The sequence below is a fragment of the Falco biarmicus genome, chromosome 12, assembly GCF_023638135.1.
Source record: "Falco biarmicus isolate bFalBia1 chromosome 12, bFalBia1.pri, whole genome shotgun sequence".
Taxonomy (NCBI): Eukaryota; Metazoa; Chordata; class Aves; order Falconiformes; family Falconidae; genus Falco; species Falco biarmicus.
Window position 1 is genome coordinate 28,009,370 of NC_079299.1, and position 20,629 is coordinate 28,029,998.

General features: G+C 38.4%; 1 protein-coding gene across 4 annotated transcripts in view; it reads right to left on the minus strand.

The window, feature by feature from the left end:
• The window catches only part of PLCB1 (phospholipase C beta 1), a 401,106-nt gene that overhangs the window by 54,604 nt on the left and 325,873 nt on the right, over nt 1-20,629 (minus strand). For all 4 annotated transcript variants that reach the window (XM_056357294.1, XM_056357293.1, XM_056357295.1 and 1 more), the window contains exons 24-31: nt 18,889-19,021; nt 17,980-18,033; nt 16,290-16,509; nt 12,343-12,523; nt 10,133-10,209; nt 9,953-10,042; nt 7,658-7,715; nt 6,424-6,510 (exon numbers count right to left, since the gene is read on the minus strand). In XM_056357294.1, the coding sequence (XP_056213269.1) occupies nt 6,424-6,510; nt 7,658-7,715; nt 9,953-10,042; nt 10,133-10,209; nt 12,343-12,523; nt 16,290-16,509; nt 17,980-18,033; nt 18,889-19,021 (900 nt within the window). The remainder of the gene's footprint in view (nt 1-6,423; nt 6,511-7,657; nt 7,716-9,952; nt 10,043-10,132; nt 10,210-12,342; nt 12,524-16,289; nt 16,510-17,979; nt 18,034-18,888; nt 19,022-20,629) is intronic.

Consider the following 20,629-nt stretch of genomic DNA (forward strand, 5'->3'; position numbering starts at 1 on the left):
TGATATACACTACCGCAAAACTGAAACAAGTTTGCCCTTTCAAATAATTTATTTTCCATTTGTTTTGCAGGTCCAGATCAAACCCAAGATTTTCTCTGACTTTCAGTAGAATGAGCCATATTAGAAAAATATCACCCTCTATCAATAAACTCGAATCTAAAAGTCTCATACTTTCCCTCATGTCCCTTTCATTAAAATATTTCTTTATGTTTACATTCTTCCTACAAAGGGTTTGTGACATTTTTATTTAAAGGAAGTGATACCAGAATTCATTAAAATAAATTTTAAAAGCATTTTGCACATTCACACCAGAAATGTGATGCTGTTGATTTGAAAGTTAGCGTTCCCAAGACATATGGATATGTGCAAGTTCAACACAGGAAGACACTTAATTAACACAATAAATATCACCTCAAATTGTTAGATGTATCTTTTTTGACCTGATAACCGTTTCTCACACTGTCATATTATTCTGCTGGAAAAATAAATAATCCTTAAAAATGTGGAATTGTGAAGAAAAGATGTAAACAAGCAAGTAATGTCTTAATCCAAAATAATTCTTTGCGCATCCTGTTATTTGGATTGAAGTCTTAATTTCAGGCCTAGTGATGAGCTCATCACATCACAGAACTTACTGGTATACAACTGGCATAGGATAAAGGTCAGCCTATTTCCTTTTAATGAGTGAAGTGAGATTATTTACTGCTCAATTTACAGGCTGAAAGTGCATTCTGCAGTGTTTATCCATTGGGAGAAACAGAAAAAAATAAGACAACCCTAGTTTCTCCCAAAAATACTCCGTAACTGGGGACTGCTTAGCAATTGCACTAATAAAACATTTAAAGAAACATCAGGGCTTAAGCTACTCAAAGCTTATTGGATAATTAAGCTGATTGTCACTTAGGACTTGATGCTGAGAGGTGCTGAGCAAAGTGCCAAGATCCTCAAGTGAATAGTCCATGAAAACTGCATCATTTGATCTAAATGTACACTCCAGTTCAGAAATAGGAAGATGCCTGAGATCAAGTCACAGGGAGATTTGGAAATTATCAGTCTAGAACTCTTTTTTTTTTTTAATATTCCTTTTAAATATTTGTGGTTCACTGAGGCTAAGAAAATTCCATTCATTTCTCCATGCTGTTGCCCATTTAATGAGGCAGAGAAACATTTTATTATTCCTCTCTGATGAATACACAAGCACCAAAACCCAAAGCTGAACAGTGAAACAGTAAATTATTTCAATCCTCTTAATTCTATGCTTTTTTGGCAGACAATGCCATAAGTAATTTTACGTGTGCAGCTGCAGACCCAGATGAGATTTCTTTTTAAACTTTGGAAATCTTTAAATTGAGTGACCTAACGAAAGAAATAATTGTTACCTGAACAGGGAGAAAATAAAAGGATAGCTTTCCAAATACTACACTGTTGATCAACTCTTCCCCTTCCCCTTTTTTTTTGGAAATGAGTCCGAATACTACTTTACCAGGGCAACTCTCCCCCATTCAATCCAAATCCATGCAATTCAAAGTCCCATGAAACTCAGTAAACTGAAATAACCTTTTCCTCCAAAATCCTTCCCCAAAATTCTTGAAGAGTTGCCTGTGGTTGAACTGGAATGCATTTGGAAGTGTTTGAATTAAGTGCAGCTAGCCTAAAGGACAGTTTGGCTTCCTGCAGAGGTGTAAAGGATCAAAAAGGGATTGTGGTGGACAGTGCATTGTTATTGTGAATTATGCAGTGAGCTGAAATGACACTGGAATAGTCATCAAAGTTCCTAAGAGCTGCTCTCTTCCAGTTGAGCTGACAGAGTGACTCTGAGCTTTGAGGTTAACTGAAATAAAACCTAAAAGTGCTGTAAAATACATTTGCTCTATTTGGCTTCTTTCTAAAGTTAGAGCGGTAATACTGCTGACCCTATTTAACTCAACGACATCATCTGCATGAAGATGACCACGAAGTTTAACTAACCACATATGACAAGCTGTAGCCTTCATAAAGATAAATGGGTTTTTTTGATATTCTAAGAAACCAGAAATCATCAGTCTGAAATCTATGAAATCATTCATTGGCTTTTCAAATATCTTCATTTAAATAACACTCAGAAGGAAGGAGTCATTATCCAGCACTGTTTCATTAACAGGCTTACATGATACGTGACTGTTTGTAAAAGCAGCTAGTCCGAAGAAGAAAGAGCTTGGAGGTCCTTTCCAGCCCTGTGTAACAGAAAGGCTGCACTGGAGTTATGAGAGGCTTACTGCTGTAAAGGATCAGCACCTTGTTAATTTTTTCTATAACTTGAATATGTATCATTTTATGCTGCCATAAATTTTTCAGGTACAGTGCTAATATTAATTATTGATTGGATGTAGAAGTGCCAACTCCCATCAGGTGCAATTAATAATGCATGTCGAATTGGCAGATAATTAATGTATGTTCTTTGAAAGTGAGTTAGCATGCATTAGATGCTTATATTTTCCATTATCGAGGACTGATTTATAATTTTTTTAAATGGTATCCGTTACACTTTTTGAGGAGAAAAAGGAATTTTATACCTTAACACTGTATTCTCACTCATGTGAAAAACCAGAGAGATGCAACATTTCTAAGAAAGTTTGCACAGCTTATGGTGCCTCTGTAGATCTGTTGGACCTTTTCCCCCAGGTAAAGCCTCACTGAACAGCACCATTTCCCACAGACCTCCAGGAGCCCACACCACTCGGCCGGCCCTGGCAAAGCTGGGGCTCTGAACAGCAGAGCAGCTGTGAGCAGAAACATGAACGCAGGCTACAAAATGTTACACCTTCCTTGACAGCTGGGACTGTAAGAATATGGTCCACTGAAGCCAACAGAAGCCAGCTAACTCCGCTGGGAGCAGGCGCTGACTGCAAGGGCACAGGAGTCTCAGCTATTACACTGAGATTTAAGTGTAACTCTGACCCATGAGCATAAATAACAAAAGTCTCATTGATTTCAATTAGAGGAGGCTTGGGTCTATTTACTGTAACTGAGTCGGTTCTTAGAAAAATAATTAATCCCTTGTCATGTCTCATGTGTATTGATTTTTGTAATTACAATGAAATTGGAGGCAAGAGGGGTGGGTGGGGAAGGAAATGTGTTTATTTATGTTTAATTTGATGCACAAGCTGTAAAGGAAAAAGAAATTGAGATGTAATGACCATGCCCATCCTCGATGCACTCCTGTGCCTAGATAAGGACTGCCAGACACACACTATAGTGGACAATCTAAAATCACACACTGCTCTAATGTACAGAATCCAGTACTGCAGTGTAAAGAGCTGTCTTTCTATAGCAGCCTCCACAGCATGCAGAGGAGATGCCCAAGGGGAAGAAGATAAGGACAGGACAAGCTTAATGTGTATCAGTGCTAAGAGGAGGAGACAAAGAATTAGAATGGGTGAGAAGAAAAATACAAGCTGTTGCTGATAATAAAGCTGCCAGTAGATAATGTAAGAGAAAAAAAAAAAAAAAAAAAAAAGGAGTAAGAGAAAAGAAAATACACTTGGACTTGTTTGCTAATGATGCTGTTAGGAAAAAGACAGTGGCAGGAGAGCATTTGAACTTTGCTTCCACTGTACTTGCACTAAAATGGCAAGTTAGAAATTTCTTGACCTAGAGTCCGTGAGTATTTGACTTCTTAATGAAGTGATAGTCCCCTTTTCCAAACATGTTTGTGGGAGTGGCTGGCCTGTTTCCATACACACACACACACATGGATTTGATGACAATACTCGATTTCTAGTTTCTACATAACCAGAGATTAGTGTGTCATTAAGGTATCCTCATTACTTACACAGATACAGCTTGACATCCTGGTCTCATTAAAGCCAATACCTACACTGACTTCAGCAGGACCACAATAAGCTGAGGAACTATTTCCAACCTCTTGCCTAAAAGTATCAGTTCAGGAAGTAAAGTCTCCAACTCTTCTATGAGGAAAAAAAATTGGTTTTGGTTATCAATAGCCCCACAAATGAAAGCTGCAAAACAGTCCTGCATTCAAACGTTAAAAATAAATTATATATATGACAGGCAGAGTTTACAGGTGTAAATCAGTCCTGAGTTAAGTACTTCCATCTAAACACATGGCATTTTAAACAAAAAGCAAGCCCTCTGCCTCCGTACAGGGAACCAATTTGAATCCAGTTTGCGTTGTTTCTAAAAGCTGTTGTCTAAAATGTCAGAGCTCTAAGGCAAATTTTCTTTTGGTGACCTACACACACCACAACATGGGAAGCTGCAAACTCATAATTTAAAAAAGAGAAAAAAGAAAAATCTCACTGGAGTGGCAGTCTGTCGGCAACACTTTACGAAATTATATTCTTCCTGGCTATGACAGAGCTCTGTGCATACAATCATAACACAACAAACTGTGAGTCAGTAATAAATAATCAAATGACAGTGATTGATGATGGTAAATGTCTCCAGTGGAATTATTAGTAAAAATACTAAAAATTCTTTCCCTCTTAATGTATTAAACTCTTTGTTTAGGGGTTGAGGTGCTACTGCCAGAAAAACCGTTTAACACAGCTAGCATAAATTTTAGTGGGTGTCAGCATGCTGAAGCACGAGAGACTAACCTGTTAAATAAGTTGCCCCAAAAAAGGCTGCTGTTTGCATAAAATACATTCGTTCTTCTCAGCTGGGAAATCATTTGATCTATTTTATATCATACGTCCTGTCACTTAGGAAGCAAATATGGATATGAAATATGAACATGAAGCAAAACATAAAAAGAGACTTAATAAAATGAGTAATTATGTTTTCTCTAAATCCCCTCATGCCAGCAAGAGGCACATACCATCATGAGCTCAGCAAAGTCTGCCCGTTTCAGTATGTGGGAAAGGAAAAAAAAAACCACATCCTGCAGCCAGGCCCTGTGAGGCACATTACTGCAGAGGGTTTTCTCAGGAGAAACGGAGAGCACTGACTGAGCAGTGCTGATTACCCCAGCGCTTGAACTGATGGCCAGATGCAGGGGAAGACAAGGGATCTGGAGCTGCTCTGTGCCATGACCTAACACTTGGCACAGGGACAGCTGATGGAAGAGTCTAACACTACTGGCCCAGCACAATCTTTCAAAATGCAATCCAAGTCTTCAGTGACAAATTTTCAGTGCTTTATGCTACTTCTGAATTAAAGTGATAAATTAGGGGGGAAAAAATCCAGAAAAAAAAGAAGAAAGGACACAGACACAGTGTCCAAGTATTTGTGAAAAGCTAGTGTTAGAAATACTGGCAAATTATTCTTTGAAATTTAAAATTCCAACATTTAAACCGCAGCCTTTTTAGTTCACATACCTGAGAAGCTCATGACCCTACAGCACCAAATATAAAGCATAATATTATTGTATAGCCTTTACACCCAGACGCCCACAACACTGAAAAGTTCCAGCTTATTTATAAATGTTATTTCAAAAAAGATGAGCAGAAAACCAGAATTGCAAACATTTTTATTTTTCCAGACTGTTGTAAACTTCTAGCTATTCAGACCTTAGCCTAATTTATTCTCTGGATATTTCACAGAAATGACATGACAACACTGATTAGCTCACACCCAGTGCTAGACTTTAAGCTGTAATACAAGCACAGAAACGGGACTGTGGACACGGACAAGGAATTAAAAGTGAAGCCTAGAACACACATGTGAACAAGTGAAGTAAAAATGAAAGCAGACATGACACAGCGGGCTGTGAAGCGTCATACTTGGGTATGAACTCTGCTGAAAACAAGTCTCCCTCTGTACAGAAGTCTGGTTATATATAGTTACCTAGGTTTTCCTACAGGAAAATCATGTACGAGTGAAGGACTCTGAACCTTCTCCATTGAAGTCAATGGCAAAAATACCACCAGCTTCACTAGAAGCAAGAGTCAGCCTGCAGCCTTTAGGATTAAAAATTGTATTTCAGAGTATTACAAGTCGATGCAGTGCAGAAAAACAAATAGAGGAAATCCAGCAATCAATGTAGAATATTAAGCACTATTATTATGAAAATTTCATTGTTTTCCACAGAAATATATACTCATAATTTATCACAAATATCTGCGGCAAGCATGCTAAAAAGATATCTCTTTTTCTTTTCAATGTAAACTGTGTTTTGGTTTTGTACTGCTAAAGCACAACGCAGTGATGGGCACACTCTGCTGGTCAGAAGCACCGTTTACACTGGAAGCTTTTTACAACACAAGTACTAAAAACCAAACCCCATCTATGACATCTGCACTTGAAGTGGTGCTCCATACTAAACTGCTACTCGACATCTTTTTTCATCCTGAATATTAAAGACAATGGCTATGATGCTATGAATGGACTTTTTCATGTTTAAACATCAGCCTACCTGCTGGAGGAACACTTTTCCTGAACGACAGTTTTTAGCAGTATAACACATGTTCAAAAACTCTTTACCTTAGGCTTTTCATCCAGTATTTGCTGACGAATCTCCTTGTGTTTCTCTACAAGTTTCTCCTGTCTTTTACTCTGAGCATCTTCTAGCTATAAGAAAATAGCAGAGGATCTTCAGAGATTGCAAATCCTCACTTTCCCACCCTTTCCCCAACAAATATTCCATCCATCAAAATTAAAACGTTATAATCAAAACTACGAATAATTCTAATATGAGTTACCACCATTGTCACAACCACCCCTGAGGACAACTGCTGTAACAGTTGTGTGTGGACAATATCTCAGATTTTACACATGAGACTTAGTATCAGAAATGTCTAAAAGACTTATTGTAGACTTATAATGCTATTAAAAGCATAATGCATTTTAAAAAGTCATATTATTTTGCTTTATATTTTCGTGTACAAGCTGTGTTAGATGGACTCTGTTCCCAGAAGAGGAGGATTTGCATCCTAGAGTCCTACATGCACATGCTGATAAATTTTGGGCCTTATTTAATAAAGCACTCAGACATGTGTCTGACTCCAACAGGAACTACACACAGTTAATTTGCTAATTCTTCAGGTTGCTTCCTGAATCAATGCCTCTGTGAGCAAAAATGGGCCAACTTTTGAACAGAACACTCTCTGCAGTGAAATTAGGAGAAAATTCAATAGTAGTATATGTTTCACAGTGATTTCACATACCAAAACACTGCGGTGCATACTTTCAGCCCAGTGTAAACCACCTACAGCTTCAGAAAAAACACCTACTAGCATCAGTAATGAAATTCTTTGATTAGTGTTTACAGAGGTCTTAGAATTTTTTTTCATTTGAGTAACTGTATTAATGTAATTAGGGTTAAAATTGTTAAAATATACTCTGCAATTAAATGTTTATTGACTTTCAGAGTTCCTTATGCAATCTTTGCGTTTGTGAAACAGCAAGTCAATTAAAAAAAATGGTACATTTTCCATGAATAAACACAGGATATTCAAAGATGTAATCCTAAGCATATTAAAATCTGCCACTATTAGCACCAAGCCCCAAACACTGACTAACAATTAATGAAGATCTGTCTGAAATTCCAGTTTTCCTTTAACTGGAATTTGGAGAGAAGTCTACACTGCATGTGTTAAAAATCAGCATTTGCAGAACCTTTACAGAAACGTAGAACGTGCAGTTTAATATGACCTAAAATATGAAAGATAGTATTTTACACCAAAACTGGGAAAATAAAACATATGGCCTGACATACCCGTTTTATGTACTGCACCACCTCCTGGATATACGATCGAATCATTTCAGTCTTCTCTCTGGGGTGAAACAGTCAACAACTTATTGTAGTCAGTAAGATAACACCAACATATTTTAATCACCGACAACTCCTTACAAAATAAGTAAGGTTCTGTTTCGAATGTAAGGATCTGCCTACTTAAATTTTTATCTGCTTCCTAAATGTGCCCTTTGTAACAGGCTGCATCTTTATTGTATGAAGGACTCTGACTTCCCCATGACCTACCACAACAAACTCCCTGCTCTGTCACAACAGGCTTTTACCATAGGGTACTGCCACATCTTGAAAGTGATGGTAGCGTTCCTTAAAGCCCAAACGTTAGTCTGGGAGAGTGTGCTATCATCAGTAGATGCACACTGCCACATTGTGGCACGTTATGTAGTAAAGAACTGCCGCTGTCAGTGAGCAGATACTGCTGGTGACATCTCTGAGACAATGGCAAAGTTCCCACAAAAAGCAGGGCTTGACTTCGGTGCCCAGCTTTGCTCTGTAAACCTCTTAAAGCTGAACTTGGAGGAAACACTTGAACTTTAAGTGACTTTGCGAGGTAGTTATTAAAGTGATCATCAGTCAAAGACTGAAGACAAGATCCCCCAAAGTGATAAATGCACAAAAAATAACGACTTGTAGATACTCAAGTTGACCAGATTCAGGACAGTACTCTAAAACCTAACTGCCTAAGTCAGGAACAGGGAACTGCTGGTCAGGTGGCACGAAAATCTGATGGGGTTAGGTAGATAGACAAGCCCTGCATGCATGTAGGAATTAGAAAAATTAAGTAAGAACAATTTCTTTCCCAAATTTGTGTAAGAGCTTTAAATAAACAACAGCCTAACCTGGATGACTTGAATGGGATTCACCAGAAGGTCTCGCTACTCTCTGTCCTACTCAAGAGTGAGGACAAACCATGTCACTGGACAGAGGAAAGCTGTTTCCCATGTAGTTCCCCACCTCACCTTTCCCAAGAGCTCTTTGAAAAGCCTAGCAAAGGAAAGCCCTTGGGAAAAATGAGAAAAAAATAAAATGAAAACAAAAAAGAATTTCTACCTGTCTGTTTCTGAGCCTTTCCACTAGTATCTCATTAACCTCTCAGCAAATAATTTCCTATTGCAATTGATTTTTAATGCTATAACATTTTCATAATGATTGACTGCTTTTTTGTAATATGACTTCCATACCCTCTGACTGGCTCTAACTATATTGAGTATTTCTCCCTTTTTTCATAATCAATTATTGTCATTATGTTATCTTTTTTTCTAGGATGTTTACTAAAATTCTGTAATATTGATTCTTATCTGTTGCAGTTCATTGTGTGTGTGTGAGCTTCTTTCAGTGTTACCAAATGCACAGATTCTATTTTGAGATGCTCCCAAGCCCATATAAACCTTTTTACCTGTAGAAAAGCAAACAGTTGTGTCGTTGTTGCTTGGTAAAGCTCGGATATTCTAGATTATTTTTTTTCCCTCCTGTATTTTTAACTGAATATCCCAGCAAATGATGGAAGATTAAAACACTCAGTTTTCTTTTTGAGCTGCTTGCCAAAACAAATTAAGGAGGACAAACAAACCTAGATACTGTTCCCTTGGGGAGAATATAATCAACTTGCACAACTACAGTTTGTATTGTCTGGTGGTACCTTAATGAAATTAATATTCCTGTCCCTGTTCCCAGCAACTGCTCCCTCAGAGCTCAGTTTTCCTCTCTCTTCCACCCAAAGTGACTGCACACTGCGTAGCACTGACACTGGAGCAGAATCAGTAGCACAGCATCTGAGGGGAATTTCCCACAAAAGTAAAGCAAACCTTCCATTGTGTTGCTGCTACTTGTTCTGGAGAGCGGCTTTAACAGAGCTAAGAAGATTAGCTAACTCACAGATAAAAACCTAAGTTAAGGTGAAATCAAACCCTGTGAAATTGAAGCCACGAAGTGTGTTTATACCCAGAGAAACAGTGTCTGGATTAACAGCATGCTGGCAAATCACTCTGTCGTGCCACTCACAGGCGCAGCCCCATAACACACAGCACCTTTGCAGCTGACCCAGACTCTCAATGCTTGAGCAACAGGAGATTAGATTAGTCCCAGGAAATTAAATTTGTATCAGCAGAAGTAAGGAGGACTCCACTGCTCTGGTGAGGTATTCCAGTCTGACTAGAACCTGCCTTGTATTTAGGGTTGAGACCTTTCTTTGATTTTCCAGTTGTGAAAAATCTTGTCTCTTTATAACATATAAGGATATGGATCTAGGGATATACTTACTCTTCCATTTGATTTTTATCCTTGGATTTTGCTTCAGTGATCTTCTCCTGCCTCTTCTTGTCCATTTTTTTCTTCAATTCTTTCTTTTCTCTAAAGCATAAAAAATAAAGGCAAGTTCAAAATGTATCTAAAAAAACCCCACATGGAGTAGCAATCAATTATAAGGGAATAGCACCTTACTTTTCACATGTTTCTTTCAGTTTCTTTAGCTGGCTGTTCTGACACTCCTCTGCAACATCTGTCAACTTCTGAATAAGCTAAAAAAATCCCAAGAAACAAAAACATGTATTTTCAGCTAAACATCATACATACATGTAAATTTCCTCAACAGTCTGTAGCAAACATTAAAGTGTTATACCATTCCCTGATTAATTAGCAATGATCAAAAGCCAGTAAAAACACTTACCAGTGTAAATATATTCTTAACTTGCGGACTTCAGCCAGACTTGTATATGTCCAGCTTGCACAGAAACTACTACTTCTTTGCACATAAAGGTGATATAGTTTCAGAATATTAAATGTAAAACCAAAGTATATACTGCAGATTTTAACTTTGCTAGGAATTAAAATGCCTACATTAATTCATAAATAGTCACAACCTGAATTTATGCAATAGAAATTACAAACTGAATTCCCATGTCACTAAATATTCCAGGTTTTCTGTGAGTGCTGGAAACATTCCTCTTGCATTGAACATTATTACATGGAACAGCTTGGATTTCAGGGTAGTCAGGTGGATATTGAAAATTCACACACGATAGCTAAGAAAGCTAAGCATAGTTAGGCATAGCCTACATTTTGACCACAGAATTAAGTTTTCAAAAAACCTGAGTTGTCAGTTTGAAATGTGCTGTGCAGCACTGGGTCCAACCTCATTCGTTCTGTAACAGCTAACAAAAAGCATGCCTGTGGTGGTGATGCTGACGGGAGAGGACATACGGACAGGGCTTGTGTGCTAGTTCAATGAATAGTGAATCAAAGTGGGAAATGGGACCAATTTGGTTTGATCACCCCCTCTAGTTTAAGTCTGATTCTCTAAAATAATCCTCTCAGGATGATAAACCAGAGGATGTATAATAAAGCCTAGCTAGTCTGATCCAGCTTTTCATTCCTTAGATAAAAGAAGAAAGACACCGGTGATAGGCTCTCCTCTAAAAGAAAGACATCAGAAAGAATCTCCCAGCTGCAAGGCAGATTTTAATTGGAACATTAACTTCTGCACAGCTCAGAGAGAAAACTGTCTGAAGGTTCTGTGCTAAAAAATGAATTTATCCTAACTGGATAATGTAACTTTGCTTTGCGAAATGCCATTTTCCATTTTGAAATGAGAAAGGAGTTAGCTTACAATATAAGCCCAACTATGTGGGTCCAAAATGGTTCATTTTTATAAAAAAAAATATCTCTGAGATGCAGCCAGCAACTGTTACTGGAACGCGGACTGTCTCCCCGTGGCACAGATAACTGCATCCATGTGCACACTGGAGCTGCTGTGGTTCACATACGACTGGTGACAAACAGGGCACCACTGGGGAACAGCAGCTCCATGCTGTGACCTATGGGAATGAATTTGTGAAAAGGCATGGCTGAGTGACACTCACACATATCACTCCTCTGACCTGCTCTTTTTGGATGGCAGGGTAGAGTAAACAAATCACTTCACCCAACAGTCATGAGGCAAAATATCACGTAATAGAGAAGAAATTGTGAGGATTCTCTGGGGCTGAGAAACAGTCTGCAGTCCCATAAAATCCTTTAAAAATATTCTTTTCTGCCTAAAAACATCCATCGGCATCAGCTGCCATCTGCTCAAGCTCCTCTATTTGAGCTCAGAGAGCCTATGATCCTGCTGTAGTTGTCAGCCAAACTTCAGCTGTAAAAACACAAGCTGGCCTGGACTGATGGACACAAAATATTTCTTCACTATACAGATTATGTCCTGCAGCCCCTTAAAGCATTCTTCTGCAACAGGAACACTGTGTGGCACAACTCTGTGTCCTGAGGAATGTTTGAATCTATTTTCATTTATTTATTTTCATGGTGTTTCAATTTATTGTCCATCTAATCCTGCCTCCTTGGGAGTTGTACGTTTAAAAGAGTGGCAGAACAAAACAGGAACGTCATCCAAACGTTGCAGTAACCCAAGACTTACATCACCAGACTCTACATTAGCAGTACTAATAATCCCGTTGCCTTTCTGCCTTCCATCCAAAGCCTTCCAAGTGTTTGTGACAGTGACACAAGTACCCCTTGAAGCTGCAGCAGACCACAGGGAAATCAAGCTCTGAAATGGACTCCAAGTAAGAGGAAGCCCCACTTAATGATAACGTCATGCTGCTCTCATTACTCACCCTGAGACTGCTAAAGAAAAGTGGACAATATAACGAACGTACCAGCTTAATGTGCTCTCGTTTCTGGTACTTTTCACTGTAATACTGCTCCTGTCGGAGATTTAGCAGCTGCTGCTGTTGCTTCTCCTTCAGCTCAACTAGCTTCTGGGTCATTTCAGAGTCAAGTGCAGCTAATTCCTGTTCAATAGTTGAAGAACTGTGGTCTGGGCTGCCTGTTTCAGATCTGCAAAGACACACACACACCCCACCAAGGTCTAAGTCACTAGGCATGTACATTCTGCCCCATGTTTAAACCTTGTTTTTAAGGCAGCTGGTTATATGTAGCCCATTAGGGAGTTCCTCAGCCCCACATATAGTGCCAAAAGACGATTTTAGCTCTAGTAAGTCCAATAATTTCATCTTTTACTAAAAAAAGAACATTAACAGTTTGTTAATGTGATGGCTATTGCTTTTAAACCTCACTTTACTAATGCAGAATGGTGATGTGAACCAGACTTGGTATAAATGAACTATAAATGTTACTGTGAAGATTTCCCATAAACAGATGTCCATGGAACTTGCTTATCCACTTCCAGACAGTTAACTTGAACTTCAAAGCTGCACAGTCCTCAGCAGAAATGATGAATGCTAAGTATTTTGAAAACCAAATCATCCCTGCAAGCACTTAGCAATAAATCTAAGAGCATAACTTTACATCCGCATTTATGAAATGCTTAAAATGGTAGGAACATCCCTTTATTTGTTATTTTCTCCCTGCTTCAGGAAATGCCACACATAGCACAAACAGAGCAAAATGCTCTATGGACTGATACTTTAGGAGGAAAGTTAACACCCCAGTGGGGAATAACCTCAGAAAGGCAGCACAAAATAAAAATACAATGAGAAGCTAAAAGGCAACACTAAAGGAACAGGTTTTTACCTTTTGTGGTTGTTTTTTTTCCCCCTTTCTTGAGACAGAAGGAAGAATAGATGCAATTGTGAAAGGAGACAGAATGACATTACAATGCTCAAAGAAAAAATGAACAGCAAAAGCAGTATCACTCTCAGACCAGCACTAAAATAAAGCCAAGGAAAAAAAAATTATGCTGTGTCCCTGCTCCACTGCTGTGTTTACTGCTGTACTCAGGTGTTAAATCAGTTGCCTGGGAAACCTCAGAACAGTGAATGAGATGGACAAATCAGCAAAACCTTGAACAGAGAGAGCCGACACTGAGAAAAATGACTTGGCTACCCAGAAATGTGCAGATTACAGTGCAGAGAACTTGCTACACTGGCTGCCTCTCTTCTCTCTCCCAGGTTCAAGTTTGCAGCTGCTGTCAATTCGAGTTACTTCAACTGGAATAATGTGAAGCTGCTTTCATCAGTCTGAGGACATAAACCCCAAGGTAGCCTCTTTTTATTTCTTGTATTTTTATTGTATTTGGATATTCTGCTAAGAAGTTAAGTGGTGTCAGTGTGATAGGTGAGGATAATTTAAATACAGAGCCAGAAGGCAGAATTAATGAATATTAAAGTCAGCATATTATGCCATTACACTATACATTTGAAAGCTGACATTTTTCTTGTAGTTTTGGGAAAAGAAATAAGGCCAATTTCTAAGCATTGGCTAAAATACTGTCTTCTAAGGGACATGCCCATTAAAGAAACTTCAGAACACCTGCAAAACACTTGTGCATGTGTATAAATAAATACGTCAAACTTCCTACAGACAATGGCTTTACTGAACCCTGGCCCAATTTTAGACAAGGGCACAAAACATCGATTACTTCTGACCAGAGACAACACATTTTTATCGCAATCCGATACAGGGACTCCTGATGAAGTAGTGATTTATACCTTGCAGTTACAGGCAAATAGCTACAGTAATAATTTAAAATTATTAAATTATTATTTTTCCTGGGATGCGGTATTCTATTACAAGTCTGCTGCTTGAGAGAATATGTACTTGCAAGTTTGAATCCCTTAAAAATATATTTCTGCCTTTTTAAAATTTGAGCTCAGATCTTTTAACCTTCAAATTTCTCTGTATCTGCACATAAACCCGCACATCTCTGAAATCACTGTGACAGTTCCACTGAATAGACTGCAGGGTTATATTGCCTGATATCATGAATGATTTATGGTCAGATCATAACAAAAGAAAAAGAGAGGATCCTTTTTGCTCAAAGATAAATGAGTCATGTTATTTATTCAGTTTGATTTTCTGCTTAAATTTGAATAGAATATGCTAGAGAAGAGAAAGAAACATGACTTTTTTTGTTTGCCACTCTCTGTCACACACATTGATGATGGAAAATACAGTGGATAAAACATCACTGTGCGTGCAGTTGACAACCAGACCTCAAGCGAGTTTGTTAAACTTAAGTGTAGAACCTGGAAGCCTGAAAACTGACAACCATTAAGGCCAGCTGAACAGTATATCATGAGCATTAAGCTCTTATTAAGCCAAATGACATTCTGTCATCAGGGAAGCGTAAATGAATAAGCTCCTTCCTAATGACAAGTTATGGCCTAAATGCCAGTCACTTACATTTAGAGGTACTATCACACTATCAGCAAGGTTGGCAGCCAGAGCATGCTTGCAGCGTTTTACTCTTATGGTCTCCTACCAAAAAGTATATAAAGTAATTTTTTTTTAATGCTCATTCACTGTCTTTGTATTTAAGAACTGCAGCTGTATCCATTTGATGTAGAAGTTAAAGGACTTTTGTGCTTATCTGATTACTTTAAAAACTAAATTATGTTCAAATGAGAATGCTGCAGTAATAGGAGAAATAAAAATTCAACTGCAACAGTCTCATTCTATATATGTGTGTATATATTCTGTCAGGAGTTAGGAACTGATCTTCATTAACATATAGTTCCTTACCATAAGAACAAGTCAGTATTTGTGGAAAGATTAAAAAGTCATAACAGTCTCTGCATTTCAAACTGATAAAGATAAACACAACTAATACCTAAACAAATAATATAAAAAGTGTATCAGCACACACAAGGAGAAAGGGCAAGGCAAGACCTAGAGAGACAGCACAGAAGGGGTATGCATGCAAAGCCAAGCAATCATTAAGAGATCTCCAGGTGGTCCGGATCAACCATCATTTAAACAGTAGCCAGATGTTAATAACTTCCAGGTCTTTCTTTCACCTAATTATGTATCTGATGCCTTCTAGTCTAGCATGAGGTTTAACAGGGCTCTAACTTGGAAACAATATTCTTCATCCCAAATTCAGAATATCCATTTTACCCATAACCACATGAGAAGACTATGTTTTGTTCCTGTTTTGACACTCGGTCTCTTCCACCACCAGACAGCACATTGTGGTGGCCCAGAGTAAACCAATTGCTTAATATGAGCAGAATGACTATGTGTGCTGGCTGCAAACACTTTTTGCTTGAAAAGGGAGCTACATTCTAAAGTTGTATTATTAAGTGTGGGACAGAAGTTTCCATGGAACCGATCCTCCTCATAAAGTAGATCAGCAAGGCAGAAGATGGGGTGCTCTGATAAAATGTGCTGAGTTGACCTGAGTAGGAAAATAAAACACTTTATCCAGGTAAGTTTCAGTTCTTTCACACTGCAGTCTGGCTCCTGAACCGTCTCAGCATGCAGGGGATATGCTCTCTCAGTTCGTCATTAAGCTCACTACCTAACCACTGGATGCTGTTGCCAGTACAGCCGAGTCACCTACCCATACCAGTGGTCTAGGGAAGGTCCCAAGATAAATATTACATACCTTCATTTACAGGGAAAGAGGTATAACATGGTGAACTACTTACCTGGCTTCTAGCAGAGAAGCAGCATATCATGGAGAGGCCTTTTCCTGAGGATTTCCGTATCAAAGGCCCTGACTTCATTTTACCTAGGAATCTTGCTGCTTTTGAGTTTTTTTCTGTGCTCTAATGTCACCTCCATAGTAACTGTCTACTATAAAAGAAGACTTGAGTAAAGATCTCCAATACCAAGAACAGGAAAGCTACGTCCAACATACCTTTTCTTACTGTCTCTTTTTGCTGTTTTTTCTAAAACTGCTCTTCGTCGCAGGTAGTCATTTTGGATTTCATTGTACTTTGCAGTGTGCTCTTTGATAAGGTCGGTGGTTTTCTTGTGGTGCCTCTTTACAAGGTCCTTCATTTCCTTGTAGTGCTTCTTCTGAAGCTTAACAAAAGACTTCTGTTGTTTTAGCTCCTCAATAGTCTGTGCTTCCACTTCTACAATGATAATAACAAAAACCACTTCAATTGTTTCACAGTTGATTTCAATCAAAAACCCAGGAGTTCCCATTAGCAGGGTGTACTGTGCTTGTTTACTACAGGTAAGTGAAACGTGCTAGCTTAAACTAACTAAGTAGACTTATCTGGAATTAAGGTAACCAGATAGAAAATACTTTGGCAAATTTAACTGATACCAGAGTAGGAAGAGAGATGAAAATTTAGAACACCAAGACGTGCAGCAAGATAAAAAACATGTATGTTCTCTCTTCAACTCCTTTCAGATGCAAAAGATTCCCATCAGCCCAACATACAAAACCATGATCTTAAATATGACCAGAGATCTTTCTACCCACTGTACCAACACTTCAAGTCGCCCTTCTCTCTGGATGGGCTAGCTACATAACAACATCTAGTGCCTAAACCCCCTTCACAAACAGCACTTCAGCTGGCTGCTCTCCTGCCTTGACGTGGGCACCAGCTGAAAGCATCTGTCCTGGTATCATCACAGCATCCCAGGAGAGCTTTCACTTCTCTCTTGTTGGAGACCCTGCACCACAGGAGTCATGGCCATCTGGGTGCCAGTCCAGCAAAGGACTGGTGGCTAAATGCTGAGAACTGCGTGCCAGTGCTGCCACTCCAGCGGCAGCTCTGAAGGATGTCCTGCCCTGTGAACCGAGATCACAGCTCGAGCTCAGTGTCTGCTAGCTGGAGGGAAGGGTGACTCGTATGATCGGAGATCACAGCTCTGGAAAAGCCAGACTGAAGACCCCTTCTCAGACAACAGACTGTATGAGGCCTGCAGGTATTCCCACAATCTAAGCCAGCCTCTTTTTACTGCACATGGAGGGAGGGTGAATAAGAGGCAATCAACATGCAGAATTTCATGTTGTGTCTGTTTTCCCCACCTAAATGTAGGCCTAAGCAAGATTTGGACACAGGGTGGGTTCCAATGTAGGAGAATGACTAAAAAAGAAAATGAGTTATGAAATTTGCAATCCAAACTCCAACTCCAAGCTGGAGGACATGCCTCCCAGTTGAACAGCAGGGCACTACCTAACTGACACACCAATTTGCTTAATGCAATAGTAATTTTCAGTTTTGTAGGAGCAATGGGAACACTGCAAAGCTAATGAAGATAAAATAGTTTCACTACTATTCACAATATTCAGACCAAATTTAGCTTCTGTTCTCATAATAATGCTGATATTTTGACTGTATTAGATGGTAACATCATGCTTGTGAAAGGTTATTTTTTAAAAATTCCCTGTTGGCGCCCTATTCCAAACTCATGAAACATGTGCTCAAATATTTAATAATTTCAAAGCTGAGGAAGAAAACATGGTATATATGTTTTCAGTCCTAATCACTCAAAGAAATGTCTAAACCAGATGGCCTATTTCATAAAAAATATGTTTCTCTTGACAAAAAAGTGTCACATTCTTGCAGTGTAAACCATATATTTATTACCTGTGAGGACACTCTGAATAAGATCTTCTGTCTTTGCAGGCGCTTTCACTGAACCTAGAGGTAAAAGAGAGGACTAATTCTAATTCTTTATAACAACAGCCATTGTTGTGCTTCTTGATTGCATAATAAAACATGGCAGGTGACATAGGACCTACACTAATAAGGGCATTTATTAATCATTTAATAAAACACATCTCTTGAGCAGAAGAGTAGCAACACGGGAAACAAAACTGATTCTGTGAACCAACGTAAAAAGCTAATCTTCTGAAACCCACCTGAACTTTGTTGTTTTACTTAGGAGGAGGATGTTATTGAACTCACGGATACCACTCATATGAGTCATTTAAGTGGTATTAGGCTGACAGTGCAACTGCCCTATATTATGATGTCAGTGCAAAATTTCTATATGCAAGATGAATCCAGCTCCTTGGAAGTCAGTTAGATCAAGCCTATGAAGACTGCAGTCATAAATTATAAACACTGTGGTTTAACAAGTATTTGTTAAAGAAGATATCTCAATACAAAATATATAAGTATCTAAGACTGTAATTTGTGTGTGCAATAAGATGTAACTACATGCATAAGTTAGGCATACTTGTAAAAACAATTTAAAGAGATTGCTACACTTGCAACAACAACAAAAACCTAGCAAGTTTTCTTGCTTGTAGTCAACTTCAGTTCCACCACAAAAGCAACTCCCAAATAAAGGACATTTGTATATTTGAAGAAGACTGGCTCTAACAGCCTACAAAAGTAGTGGGAAAATGTCTACCTGTTTTATGAAAACAAAACAAACAGAATCTGCCCCCTTTGTTCTTCAAACATACAGCACATGAAAAATTATTATCCAGATTTATTTTGAAGAGATGGCAATTTTTTTTGTTTTCCTTTATGTTGTTTTTATTTTACCTGGTGCTGGTTGGCTATGGACAACCTGAGTTGCTGGTTTCGGTGTAAGAGAGGCAGTGTAATTTACTCCATTTTCTGCTGGTGCTGGTCTAGGTTCATTATTAGCTTCAGATGGTGCATCTCCATGGTCAATCTGAAAATACATAATTATTTACATTACTTTTCCCAACTAACAGACTTAAAATTATTTATTTGCAGGTCTACTTCAGCTTCTTTTTTTAAAATATAATGTTGGGTGATTGTTATATATAAATCGTTCTAAAAGAAAAAGAAAAAAGATTTCCTTAAGAGCCATGGTAATCCAGGTGGTTTGTTTTTGCAGGGTAAATTTCAAGAAGAAATAGAGCATGTATTATTCTGAAAAAAGTATTTTCATTTTAAGTGGATATAACTCATCAGGGACGTTTTTCAGTACAGTATATATGAGCTGCACCAGATGTGAAATCTGTATTTTATTGAAAAGCATTGTTCTCTGCCATAAAAACCTCTCTAGAAATAATATAGAAGCTGGCATGAAAATGCTACTCAAATCCCTGCTGTGAACAAAGCATGTACACAAAACTACTTTTACATTTCAGCTACACACAGCACTATCATTATACACCATTCTTACAGAACAGAGATGTACTTCTGATTCCCAAGATCTTACATTCTTGTAATTACACTCCAAGGATAATATGTAAACAGTACCTCCATTCTGCTGCATAAATACATCGGTGGTATCCAAATATTTAAGCATTTTCCACAATTTTTTCTTTCTCTCCGGTTCCCTAAAGGCTCAGGCTTACAGCGTACATACTATGTACTGAACATTCTATAATTTTCCTTGTGACCATCAGGTTTTAAGCAAGCACTCAGCAAACAGAAGGTCATTCAAAGCAATTTTTATTTTGAAATGGCCAAGGGCCACTTCCTGCTGTCCCTGCAAGGGGCCAGTTGCCATGGTGTCTCAGGGTAGTTTTGGATTTGTTCCTTCAGCTGCTTCCATTTCACTCTTTGATGGTAATCACATTACAAGCAGAGGCAGGATACCACAGTTGTTGGGTTTTTCTCCCCTTGATTACTCCACACTTGCAAAATATCAGCCTGCACTGCATCAACAGAGGCAAAATACATTTTGATCTGTTTTGTGCTGCTCCTGCTGCTGATTTCCTTCATCTTGGCCCTGACAACATACTGTATACTTCAAAAGGATTTCTGTTTCAACAGCATATTTCCACCAAAATTATATGAGAGTGATACTGTAGTCAGAAACATGATGCACTTGAAAACCAATGCCAACAACTTCATTTATATCAAGCAGAGATGACTGCAATAAGAGAAGGAAAAACATGATCTAGCCAACATTTATGACAGTAGGATAATGTGACTGGCAAAAGCTGTAGCTGTGACAAACACACAGAGACATGGTTATGCCCTCAATTCTCCTTAAAACAAACTCCTCACAGGATGCAATTCATTAGTTTGATAAAAAACAATGTTAGCTATACAGATCATCAACATTTAGTACTAATAAAGCTAGAATTCCTAACTTCTGGCAAGTCTCTGCCCCAGAAGTCATTGCATGGGAAAGTGGGTATTATCTCCTTTTTTTGCGACTAGGTTTGTATGTGGTGTGAAATGCTGCATCACAGCTTGTTGAGAAACTATTAATATAGCCTGTCAGTTTTGGACATAAAACATCTGCTTTCAGAAACTAAAGCAGAAATGTGAGACAGGATCAGGAAGTGAATAAAGAGTA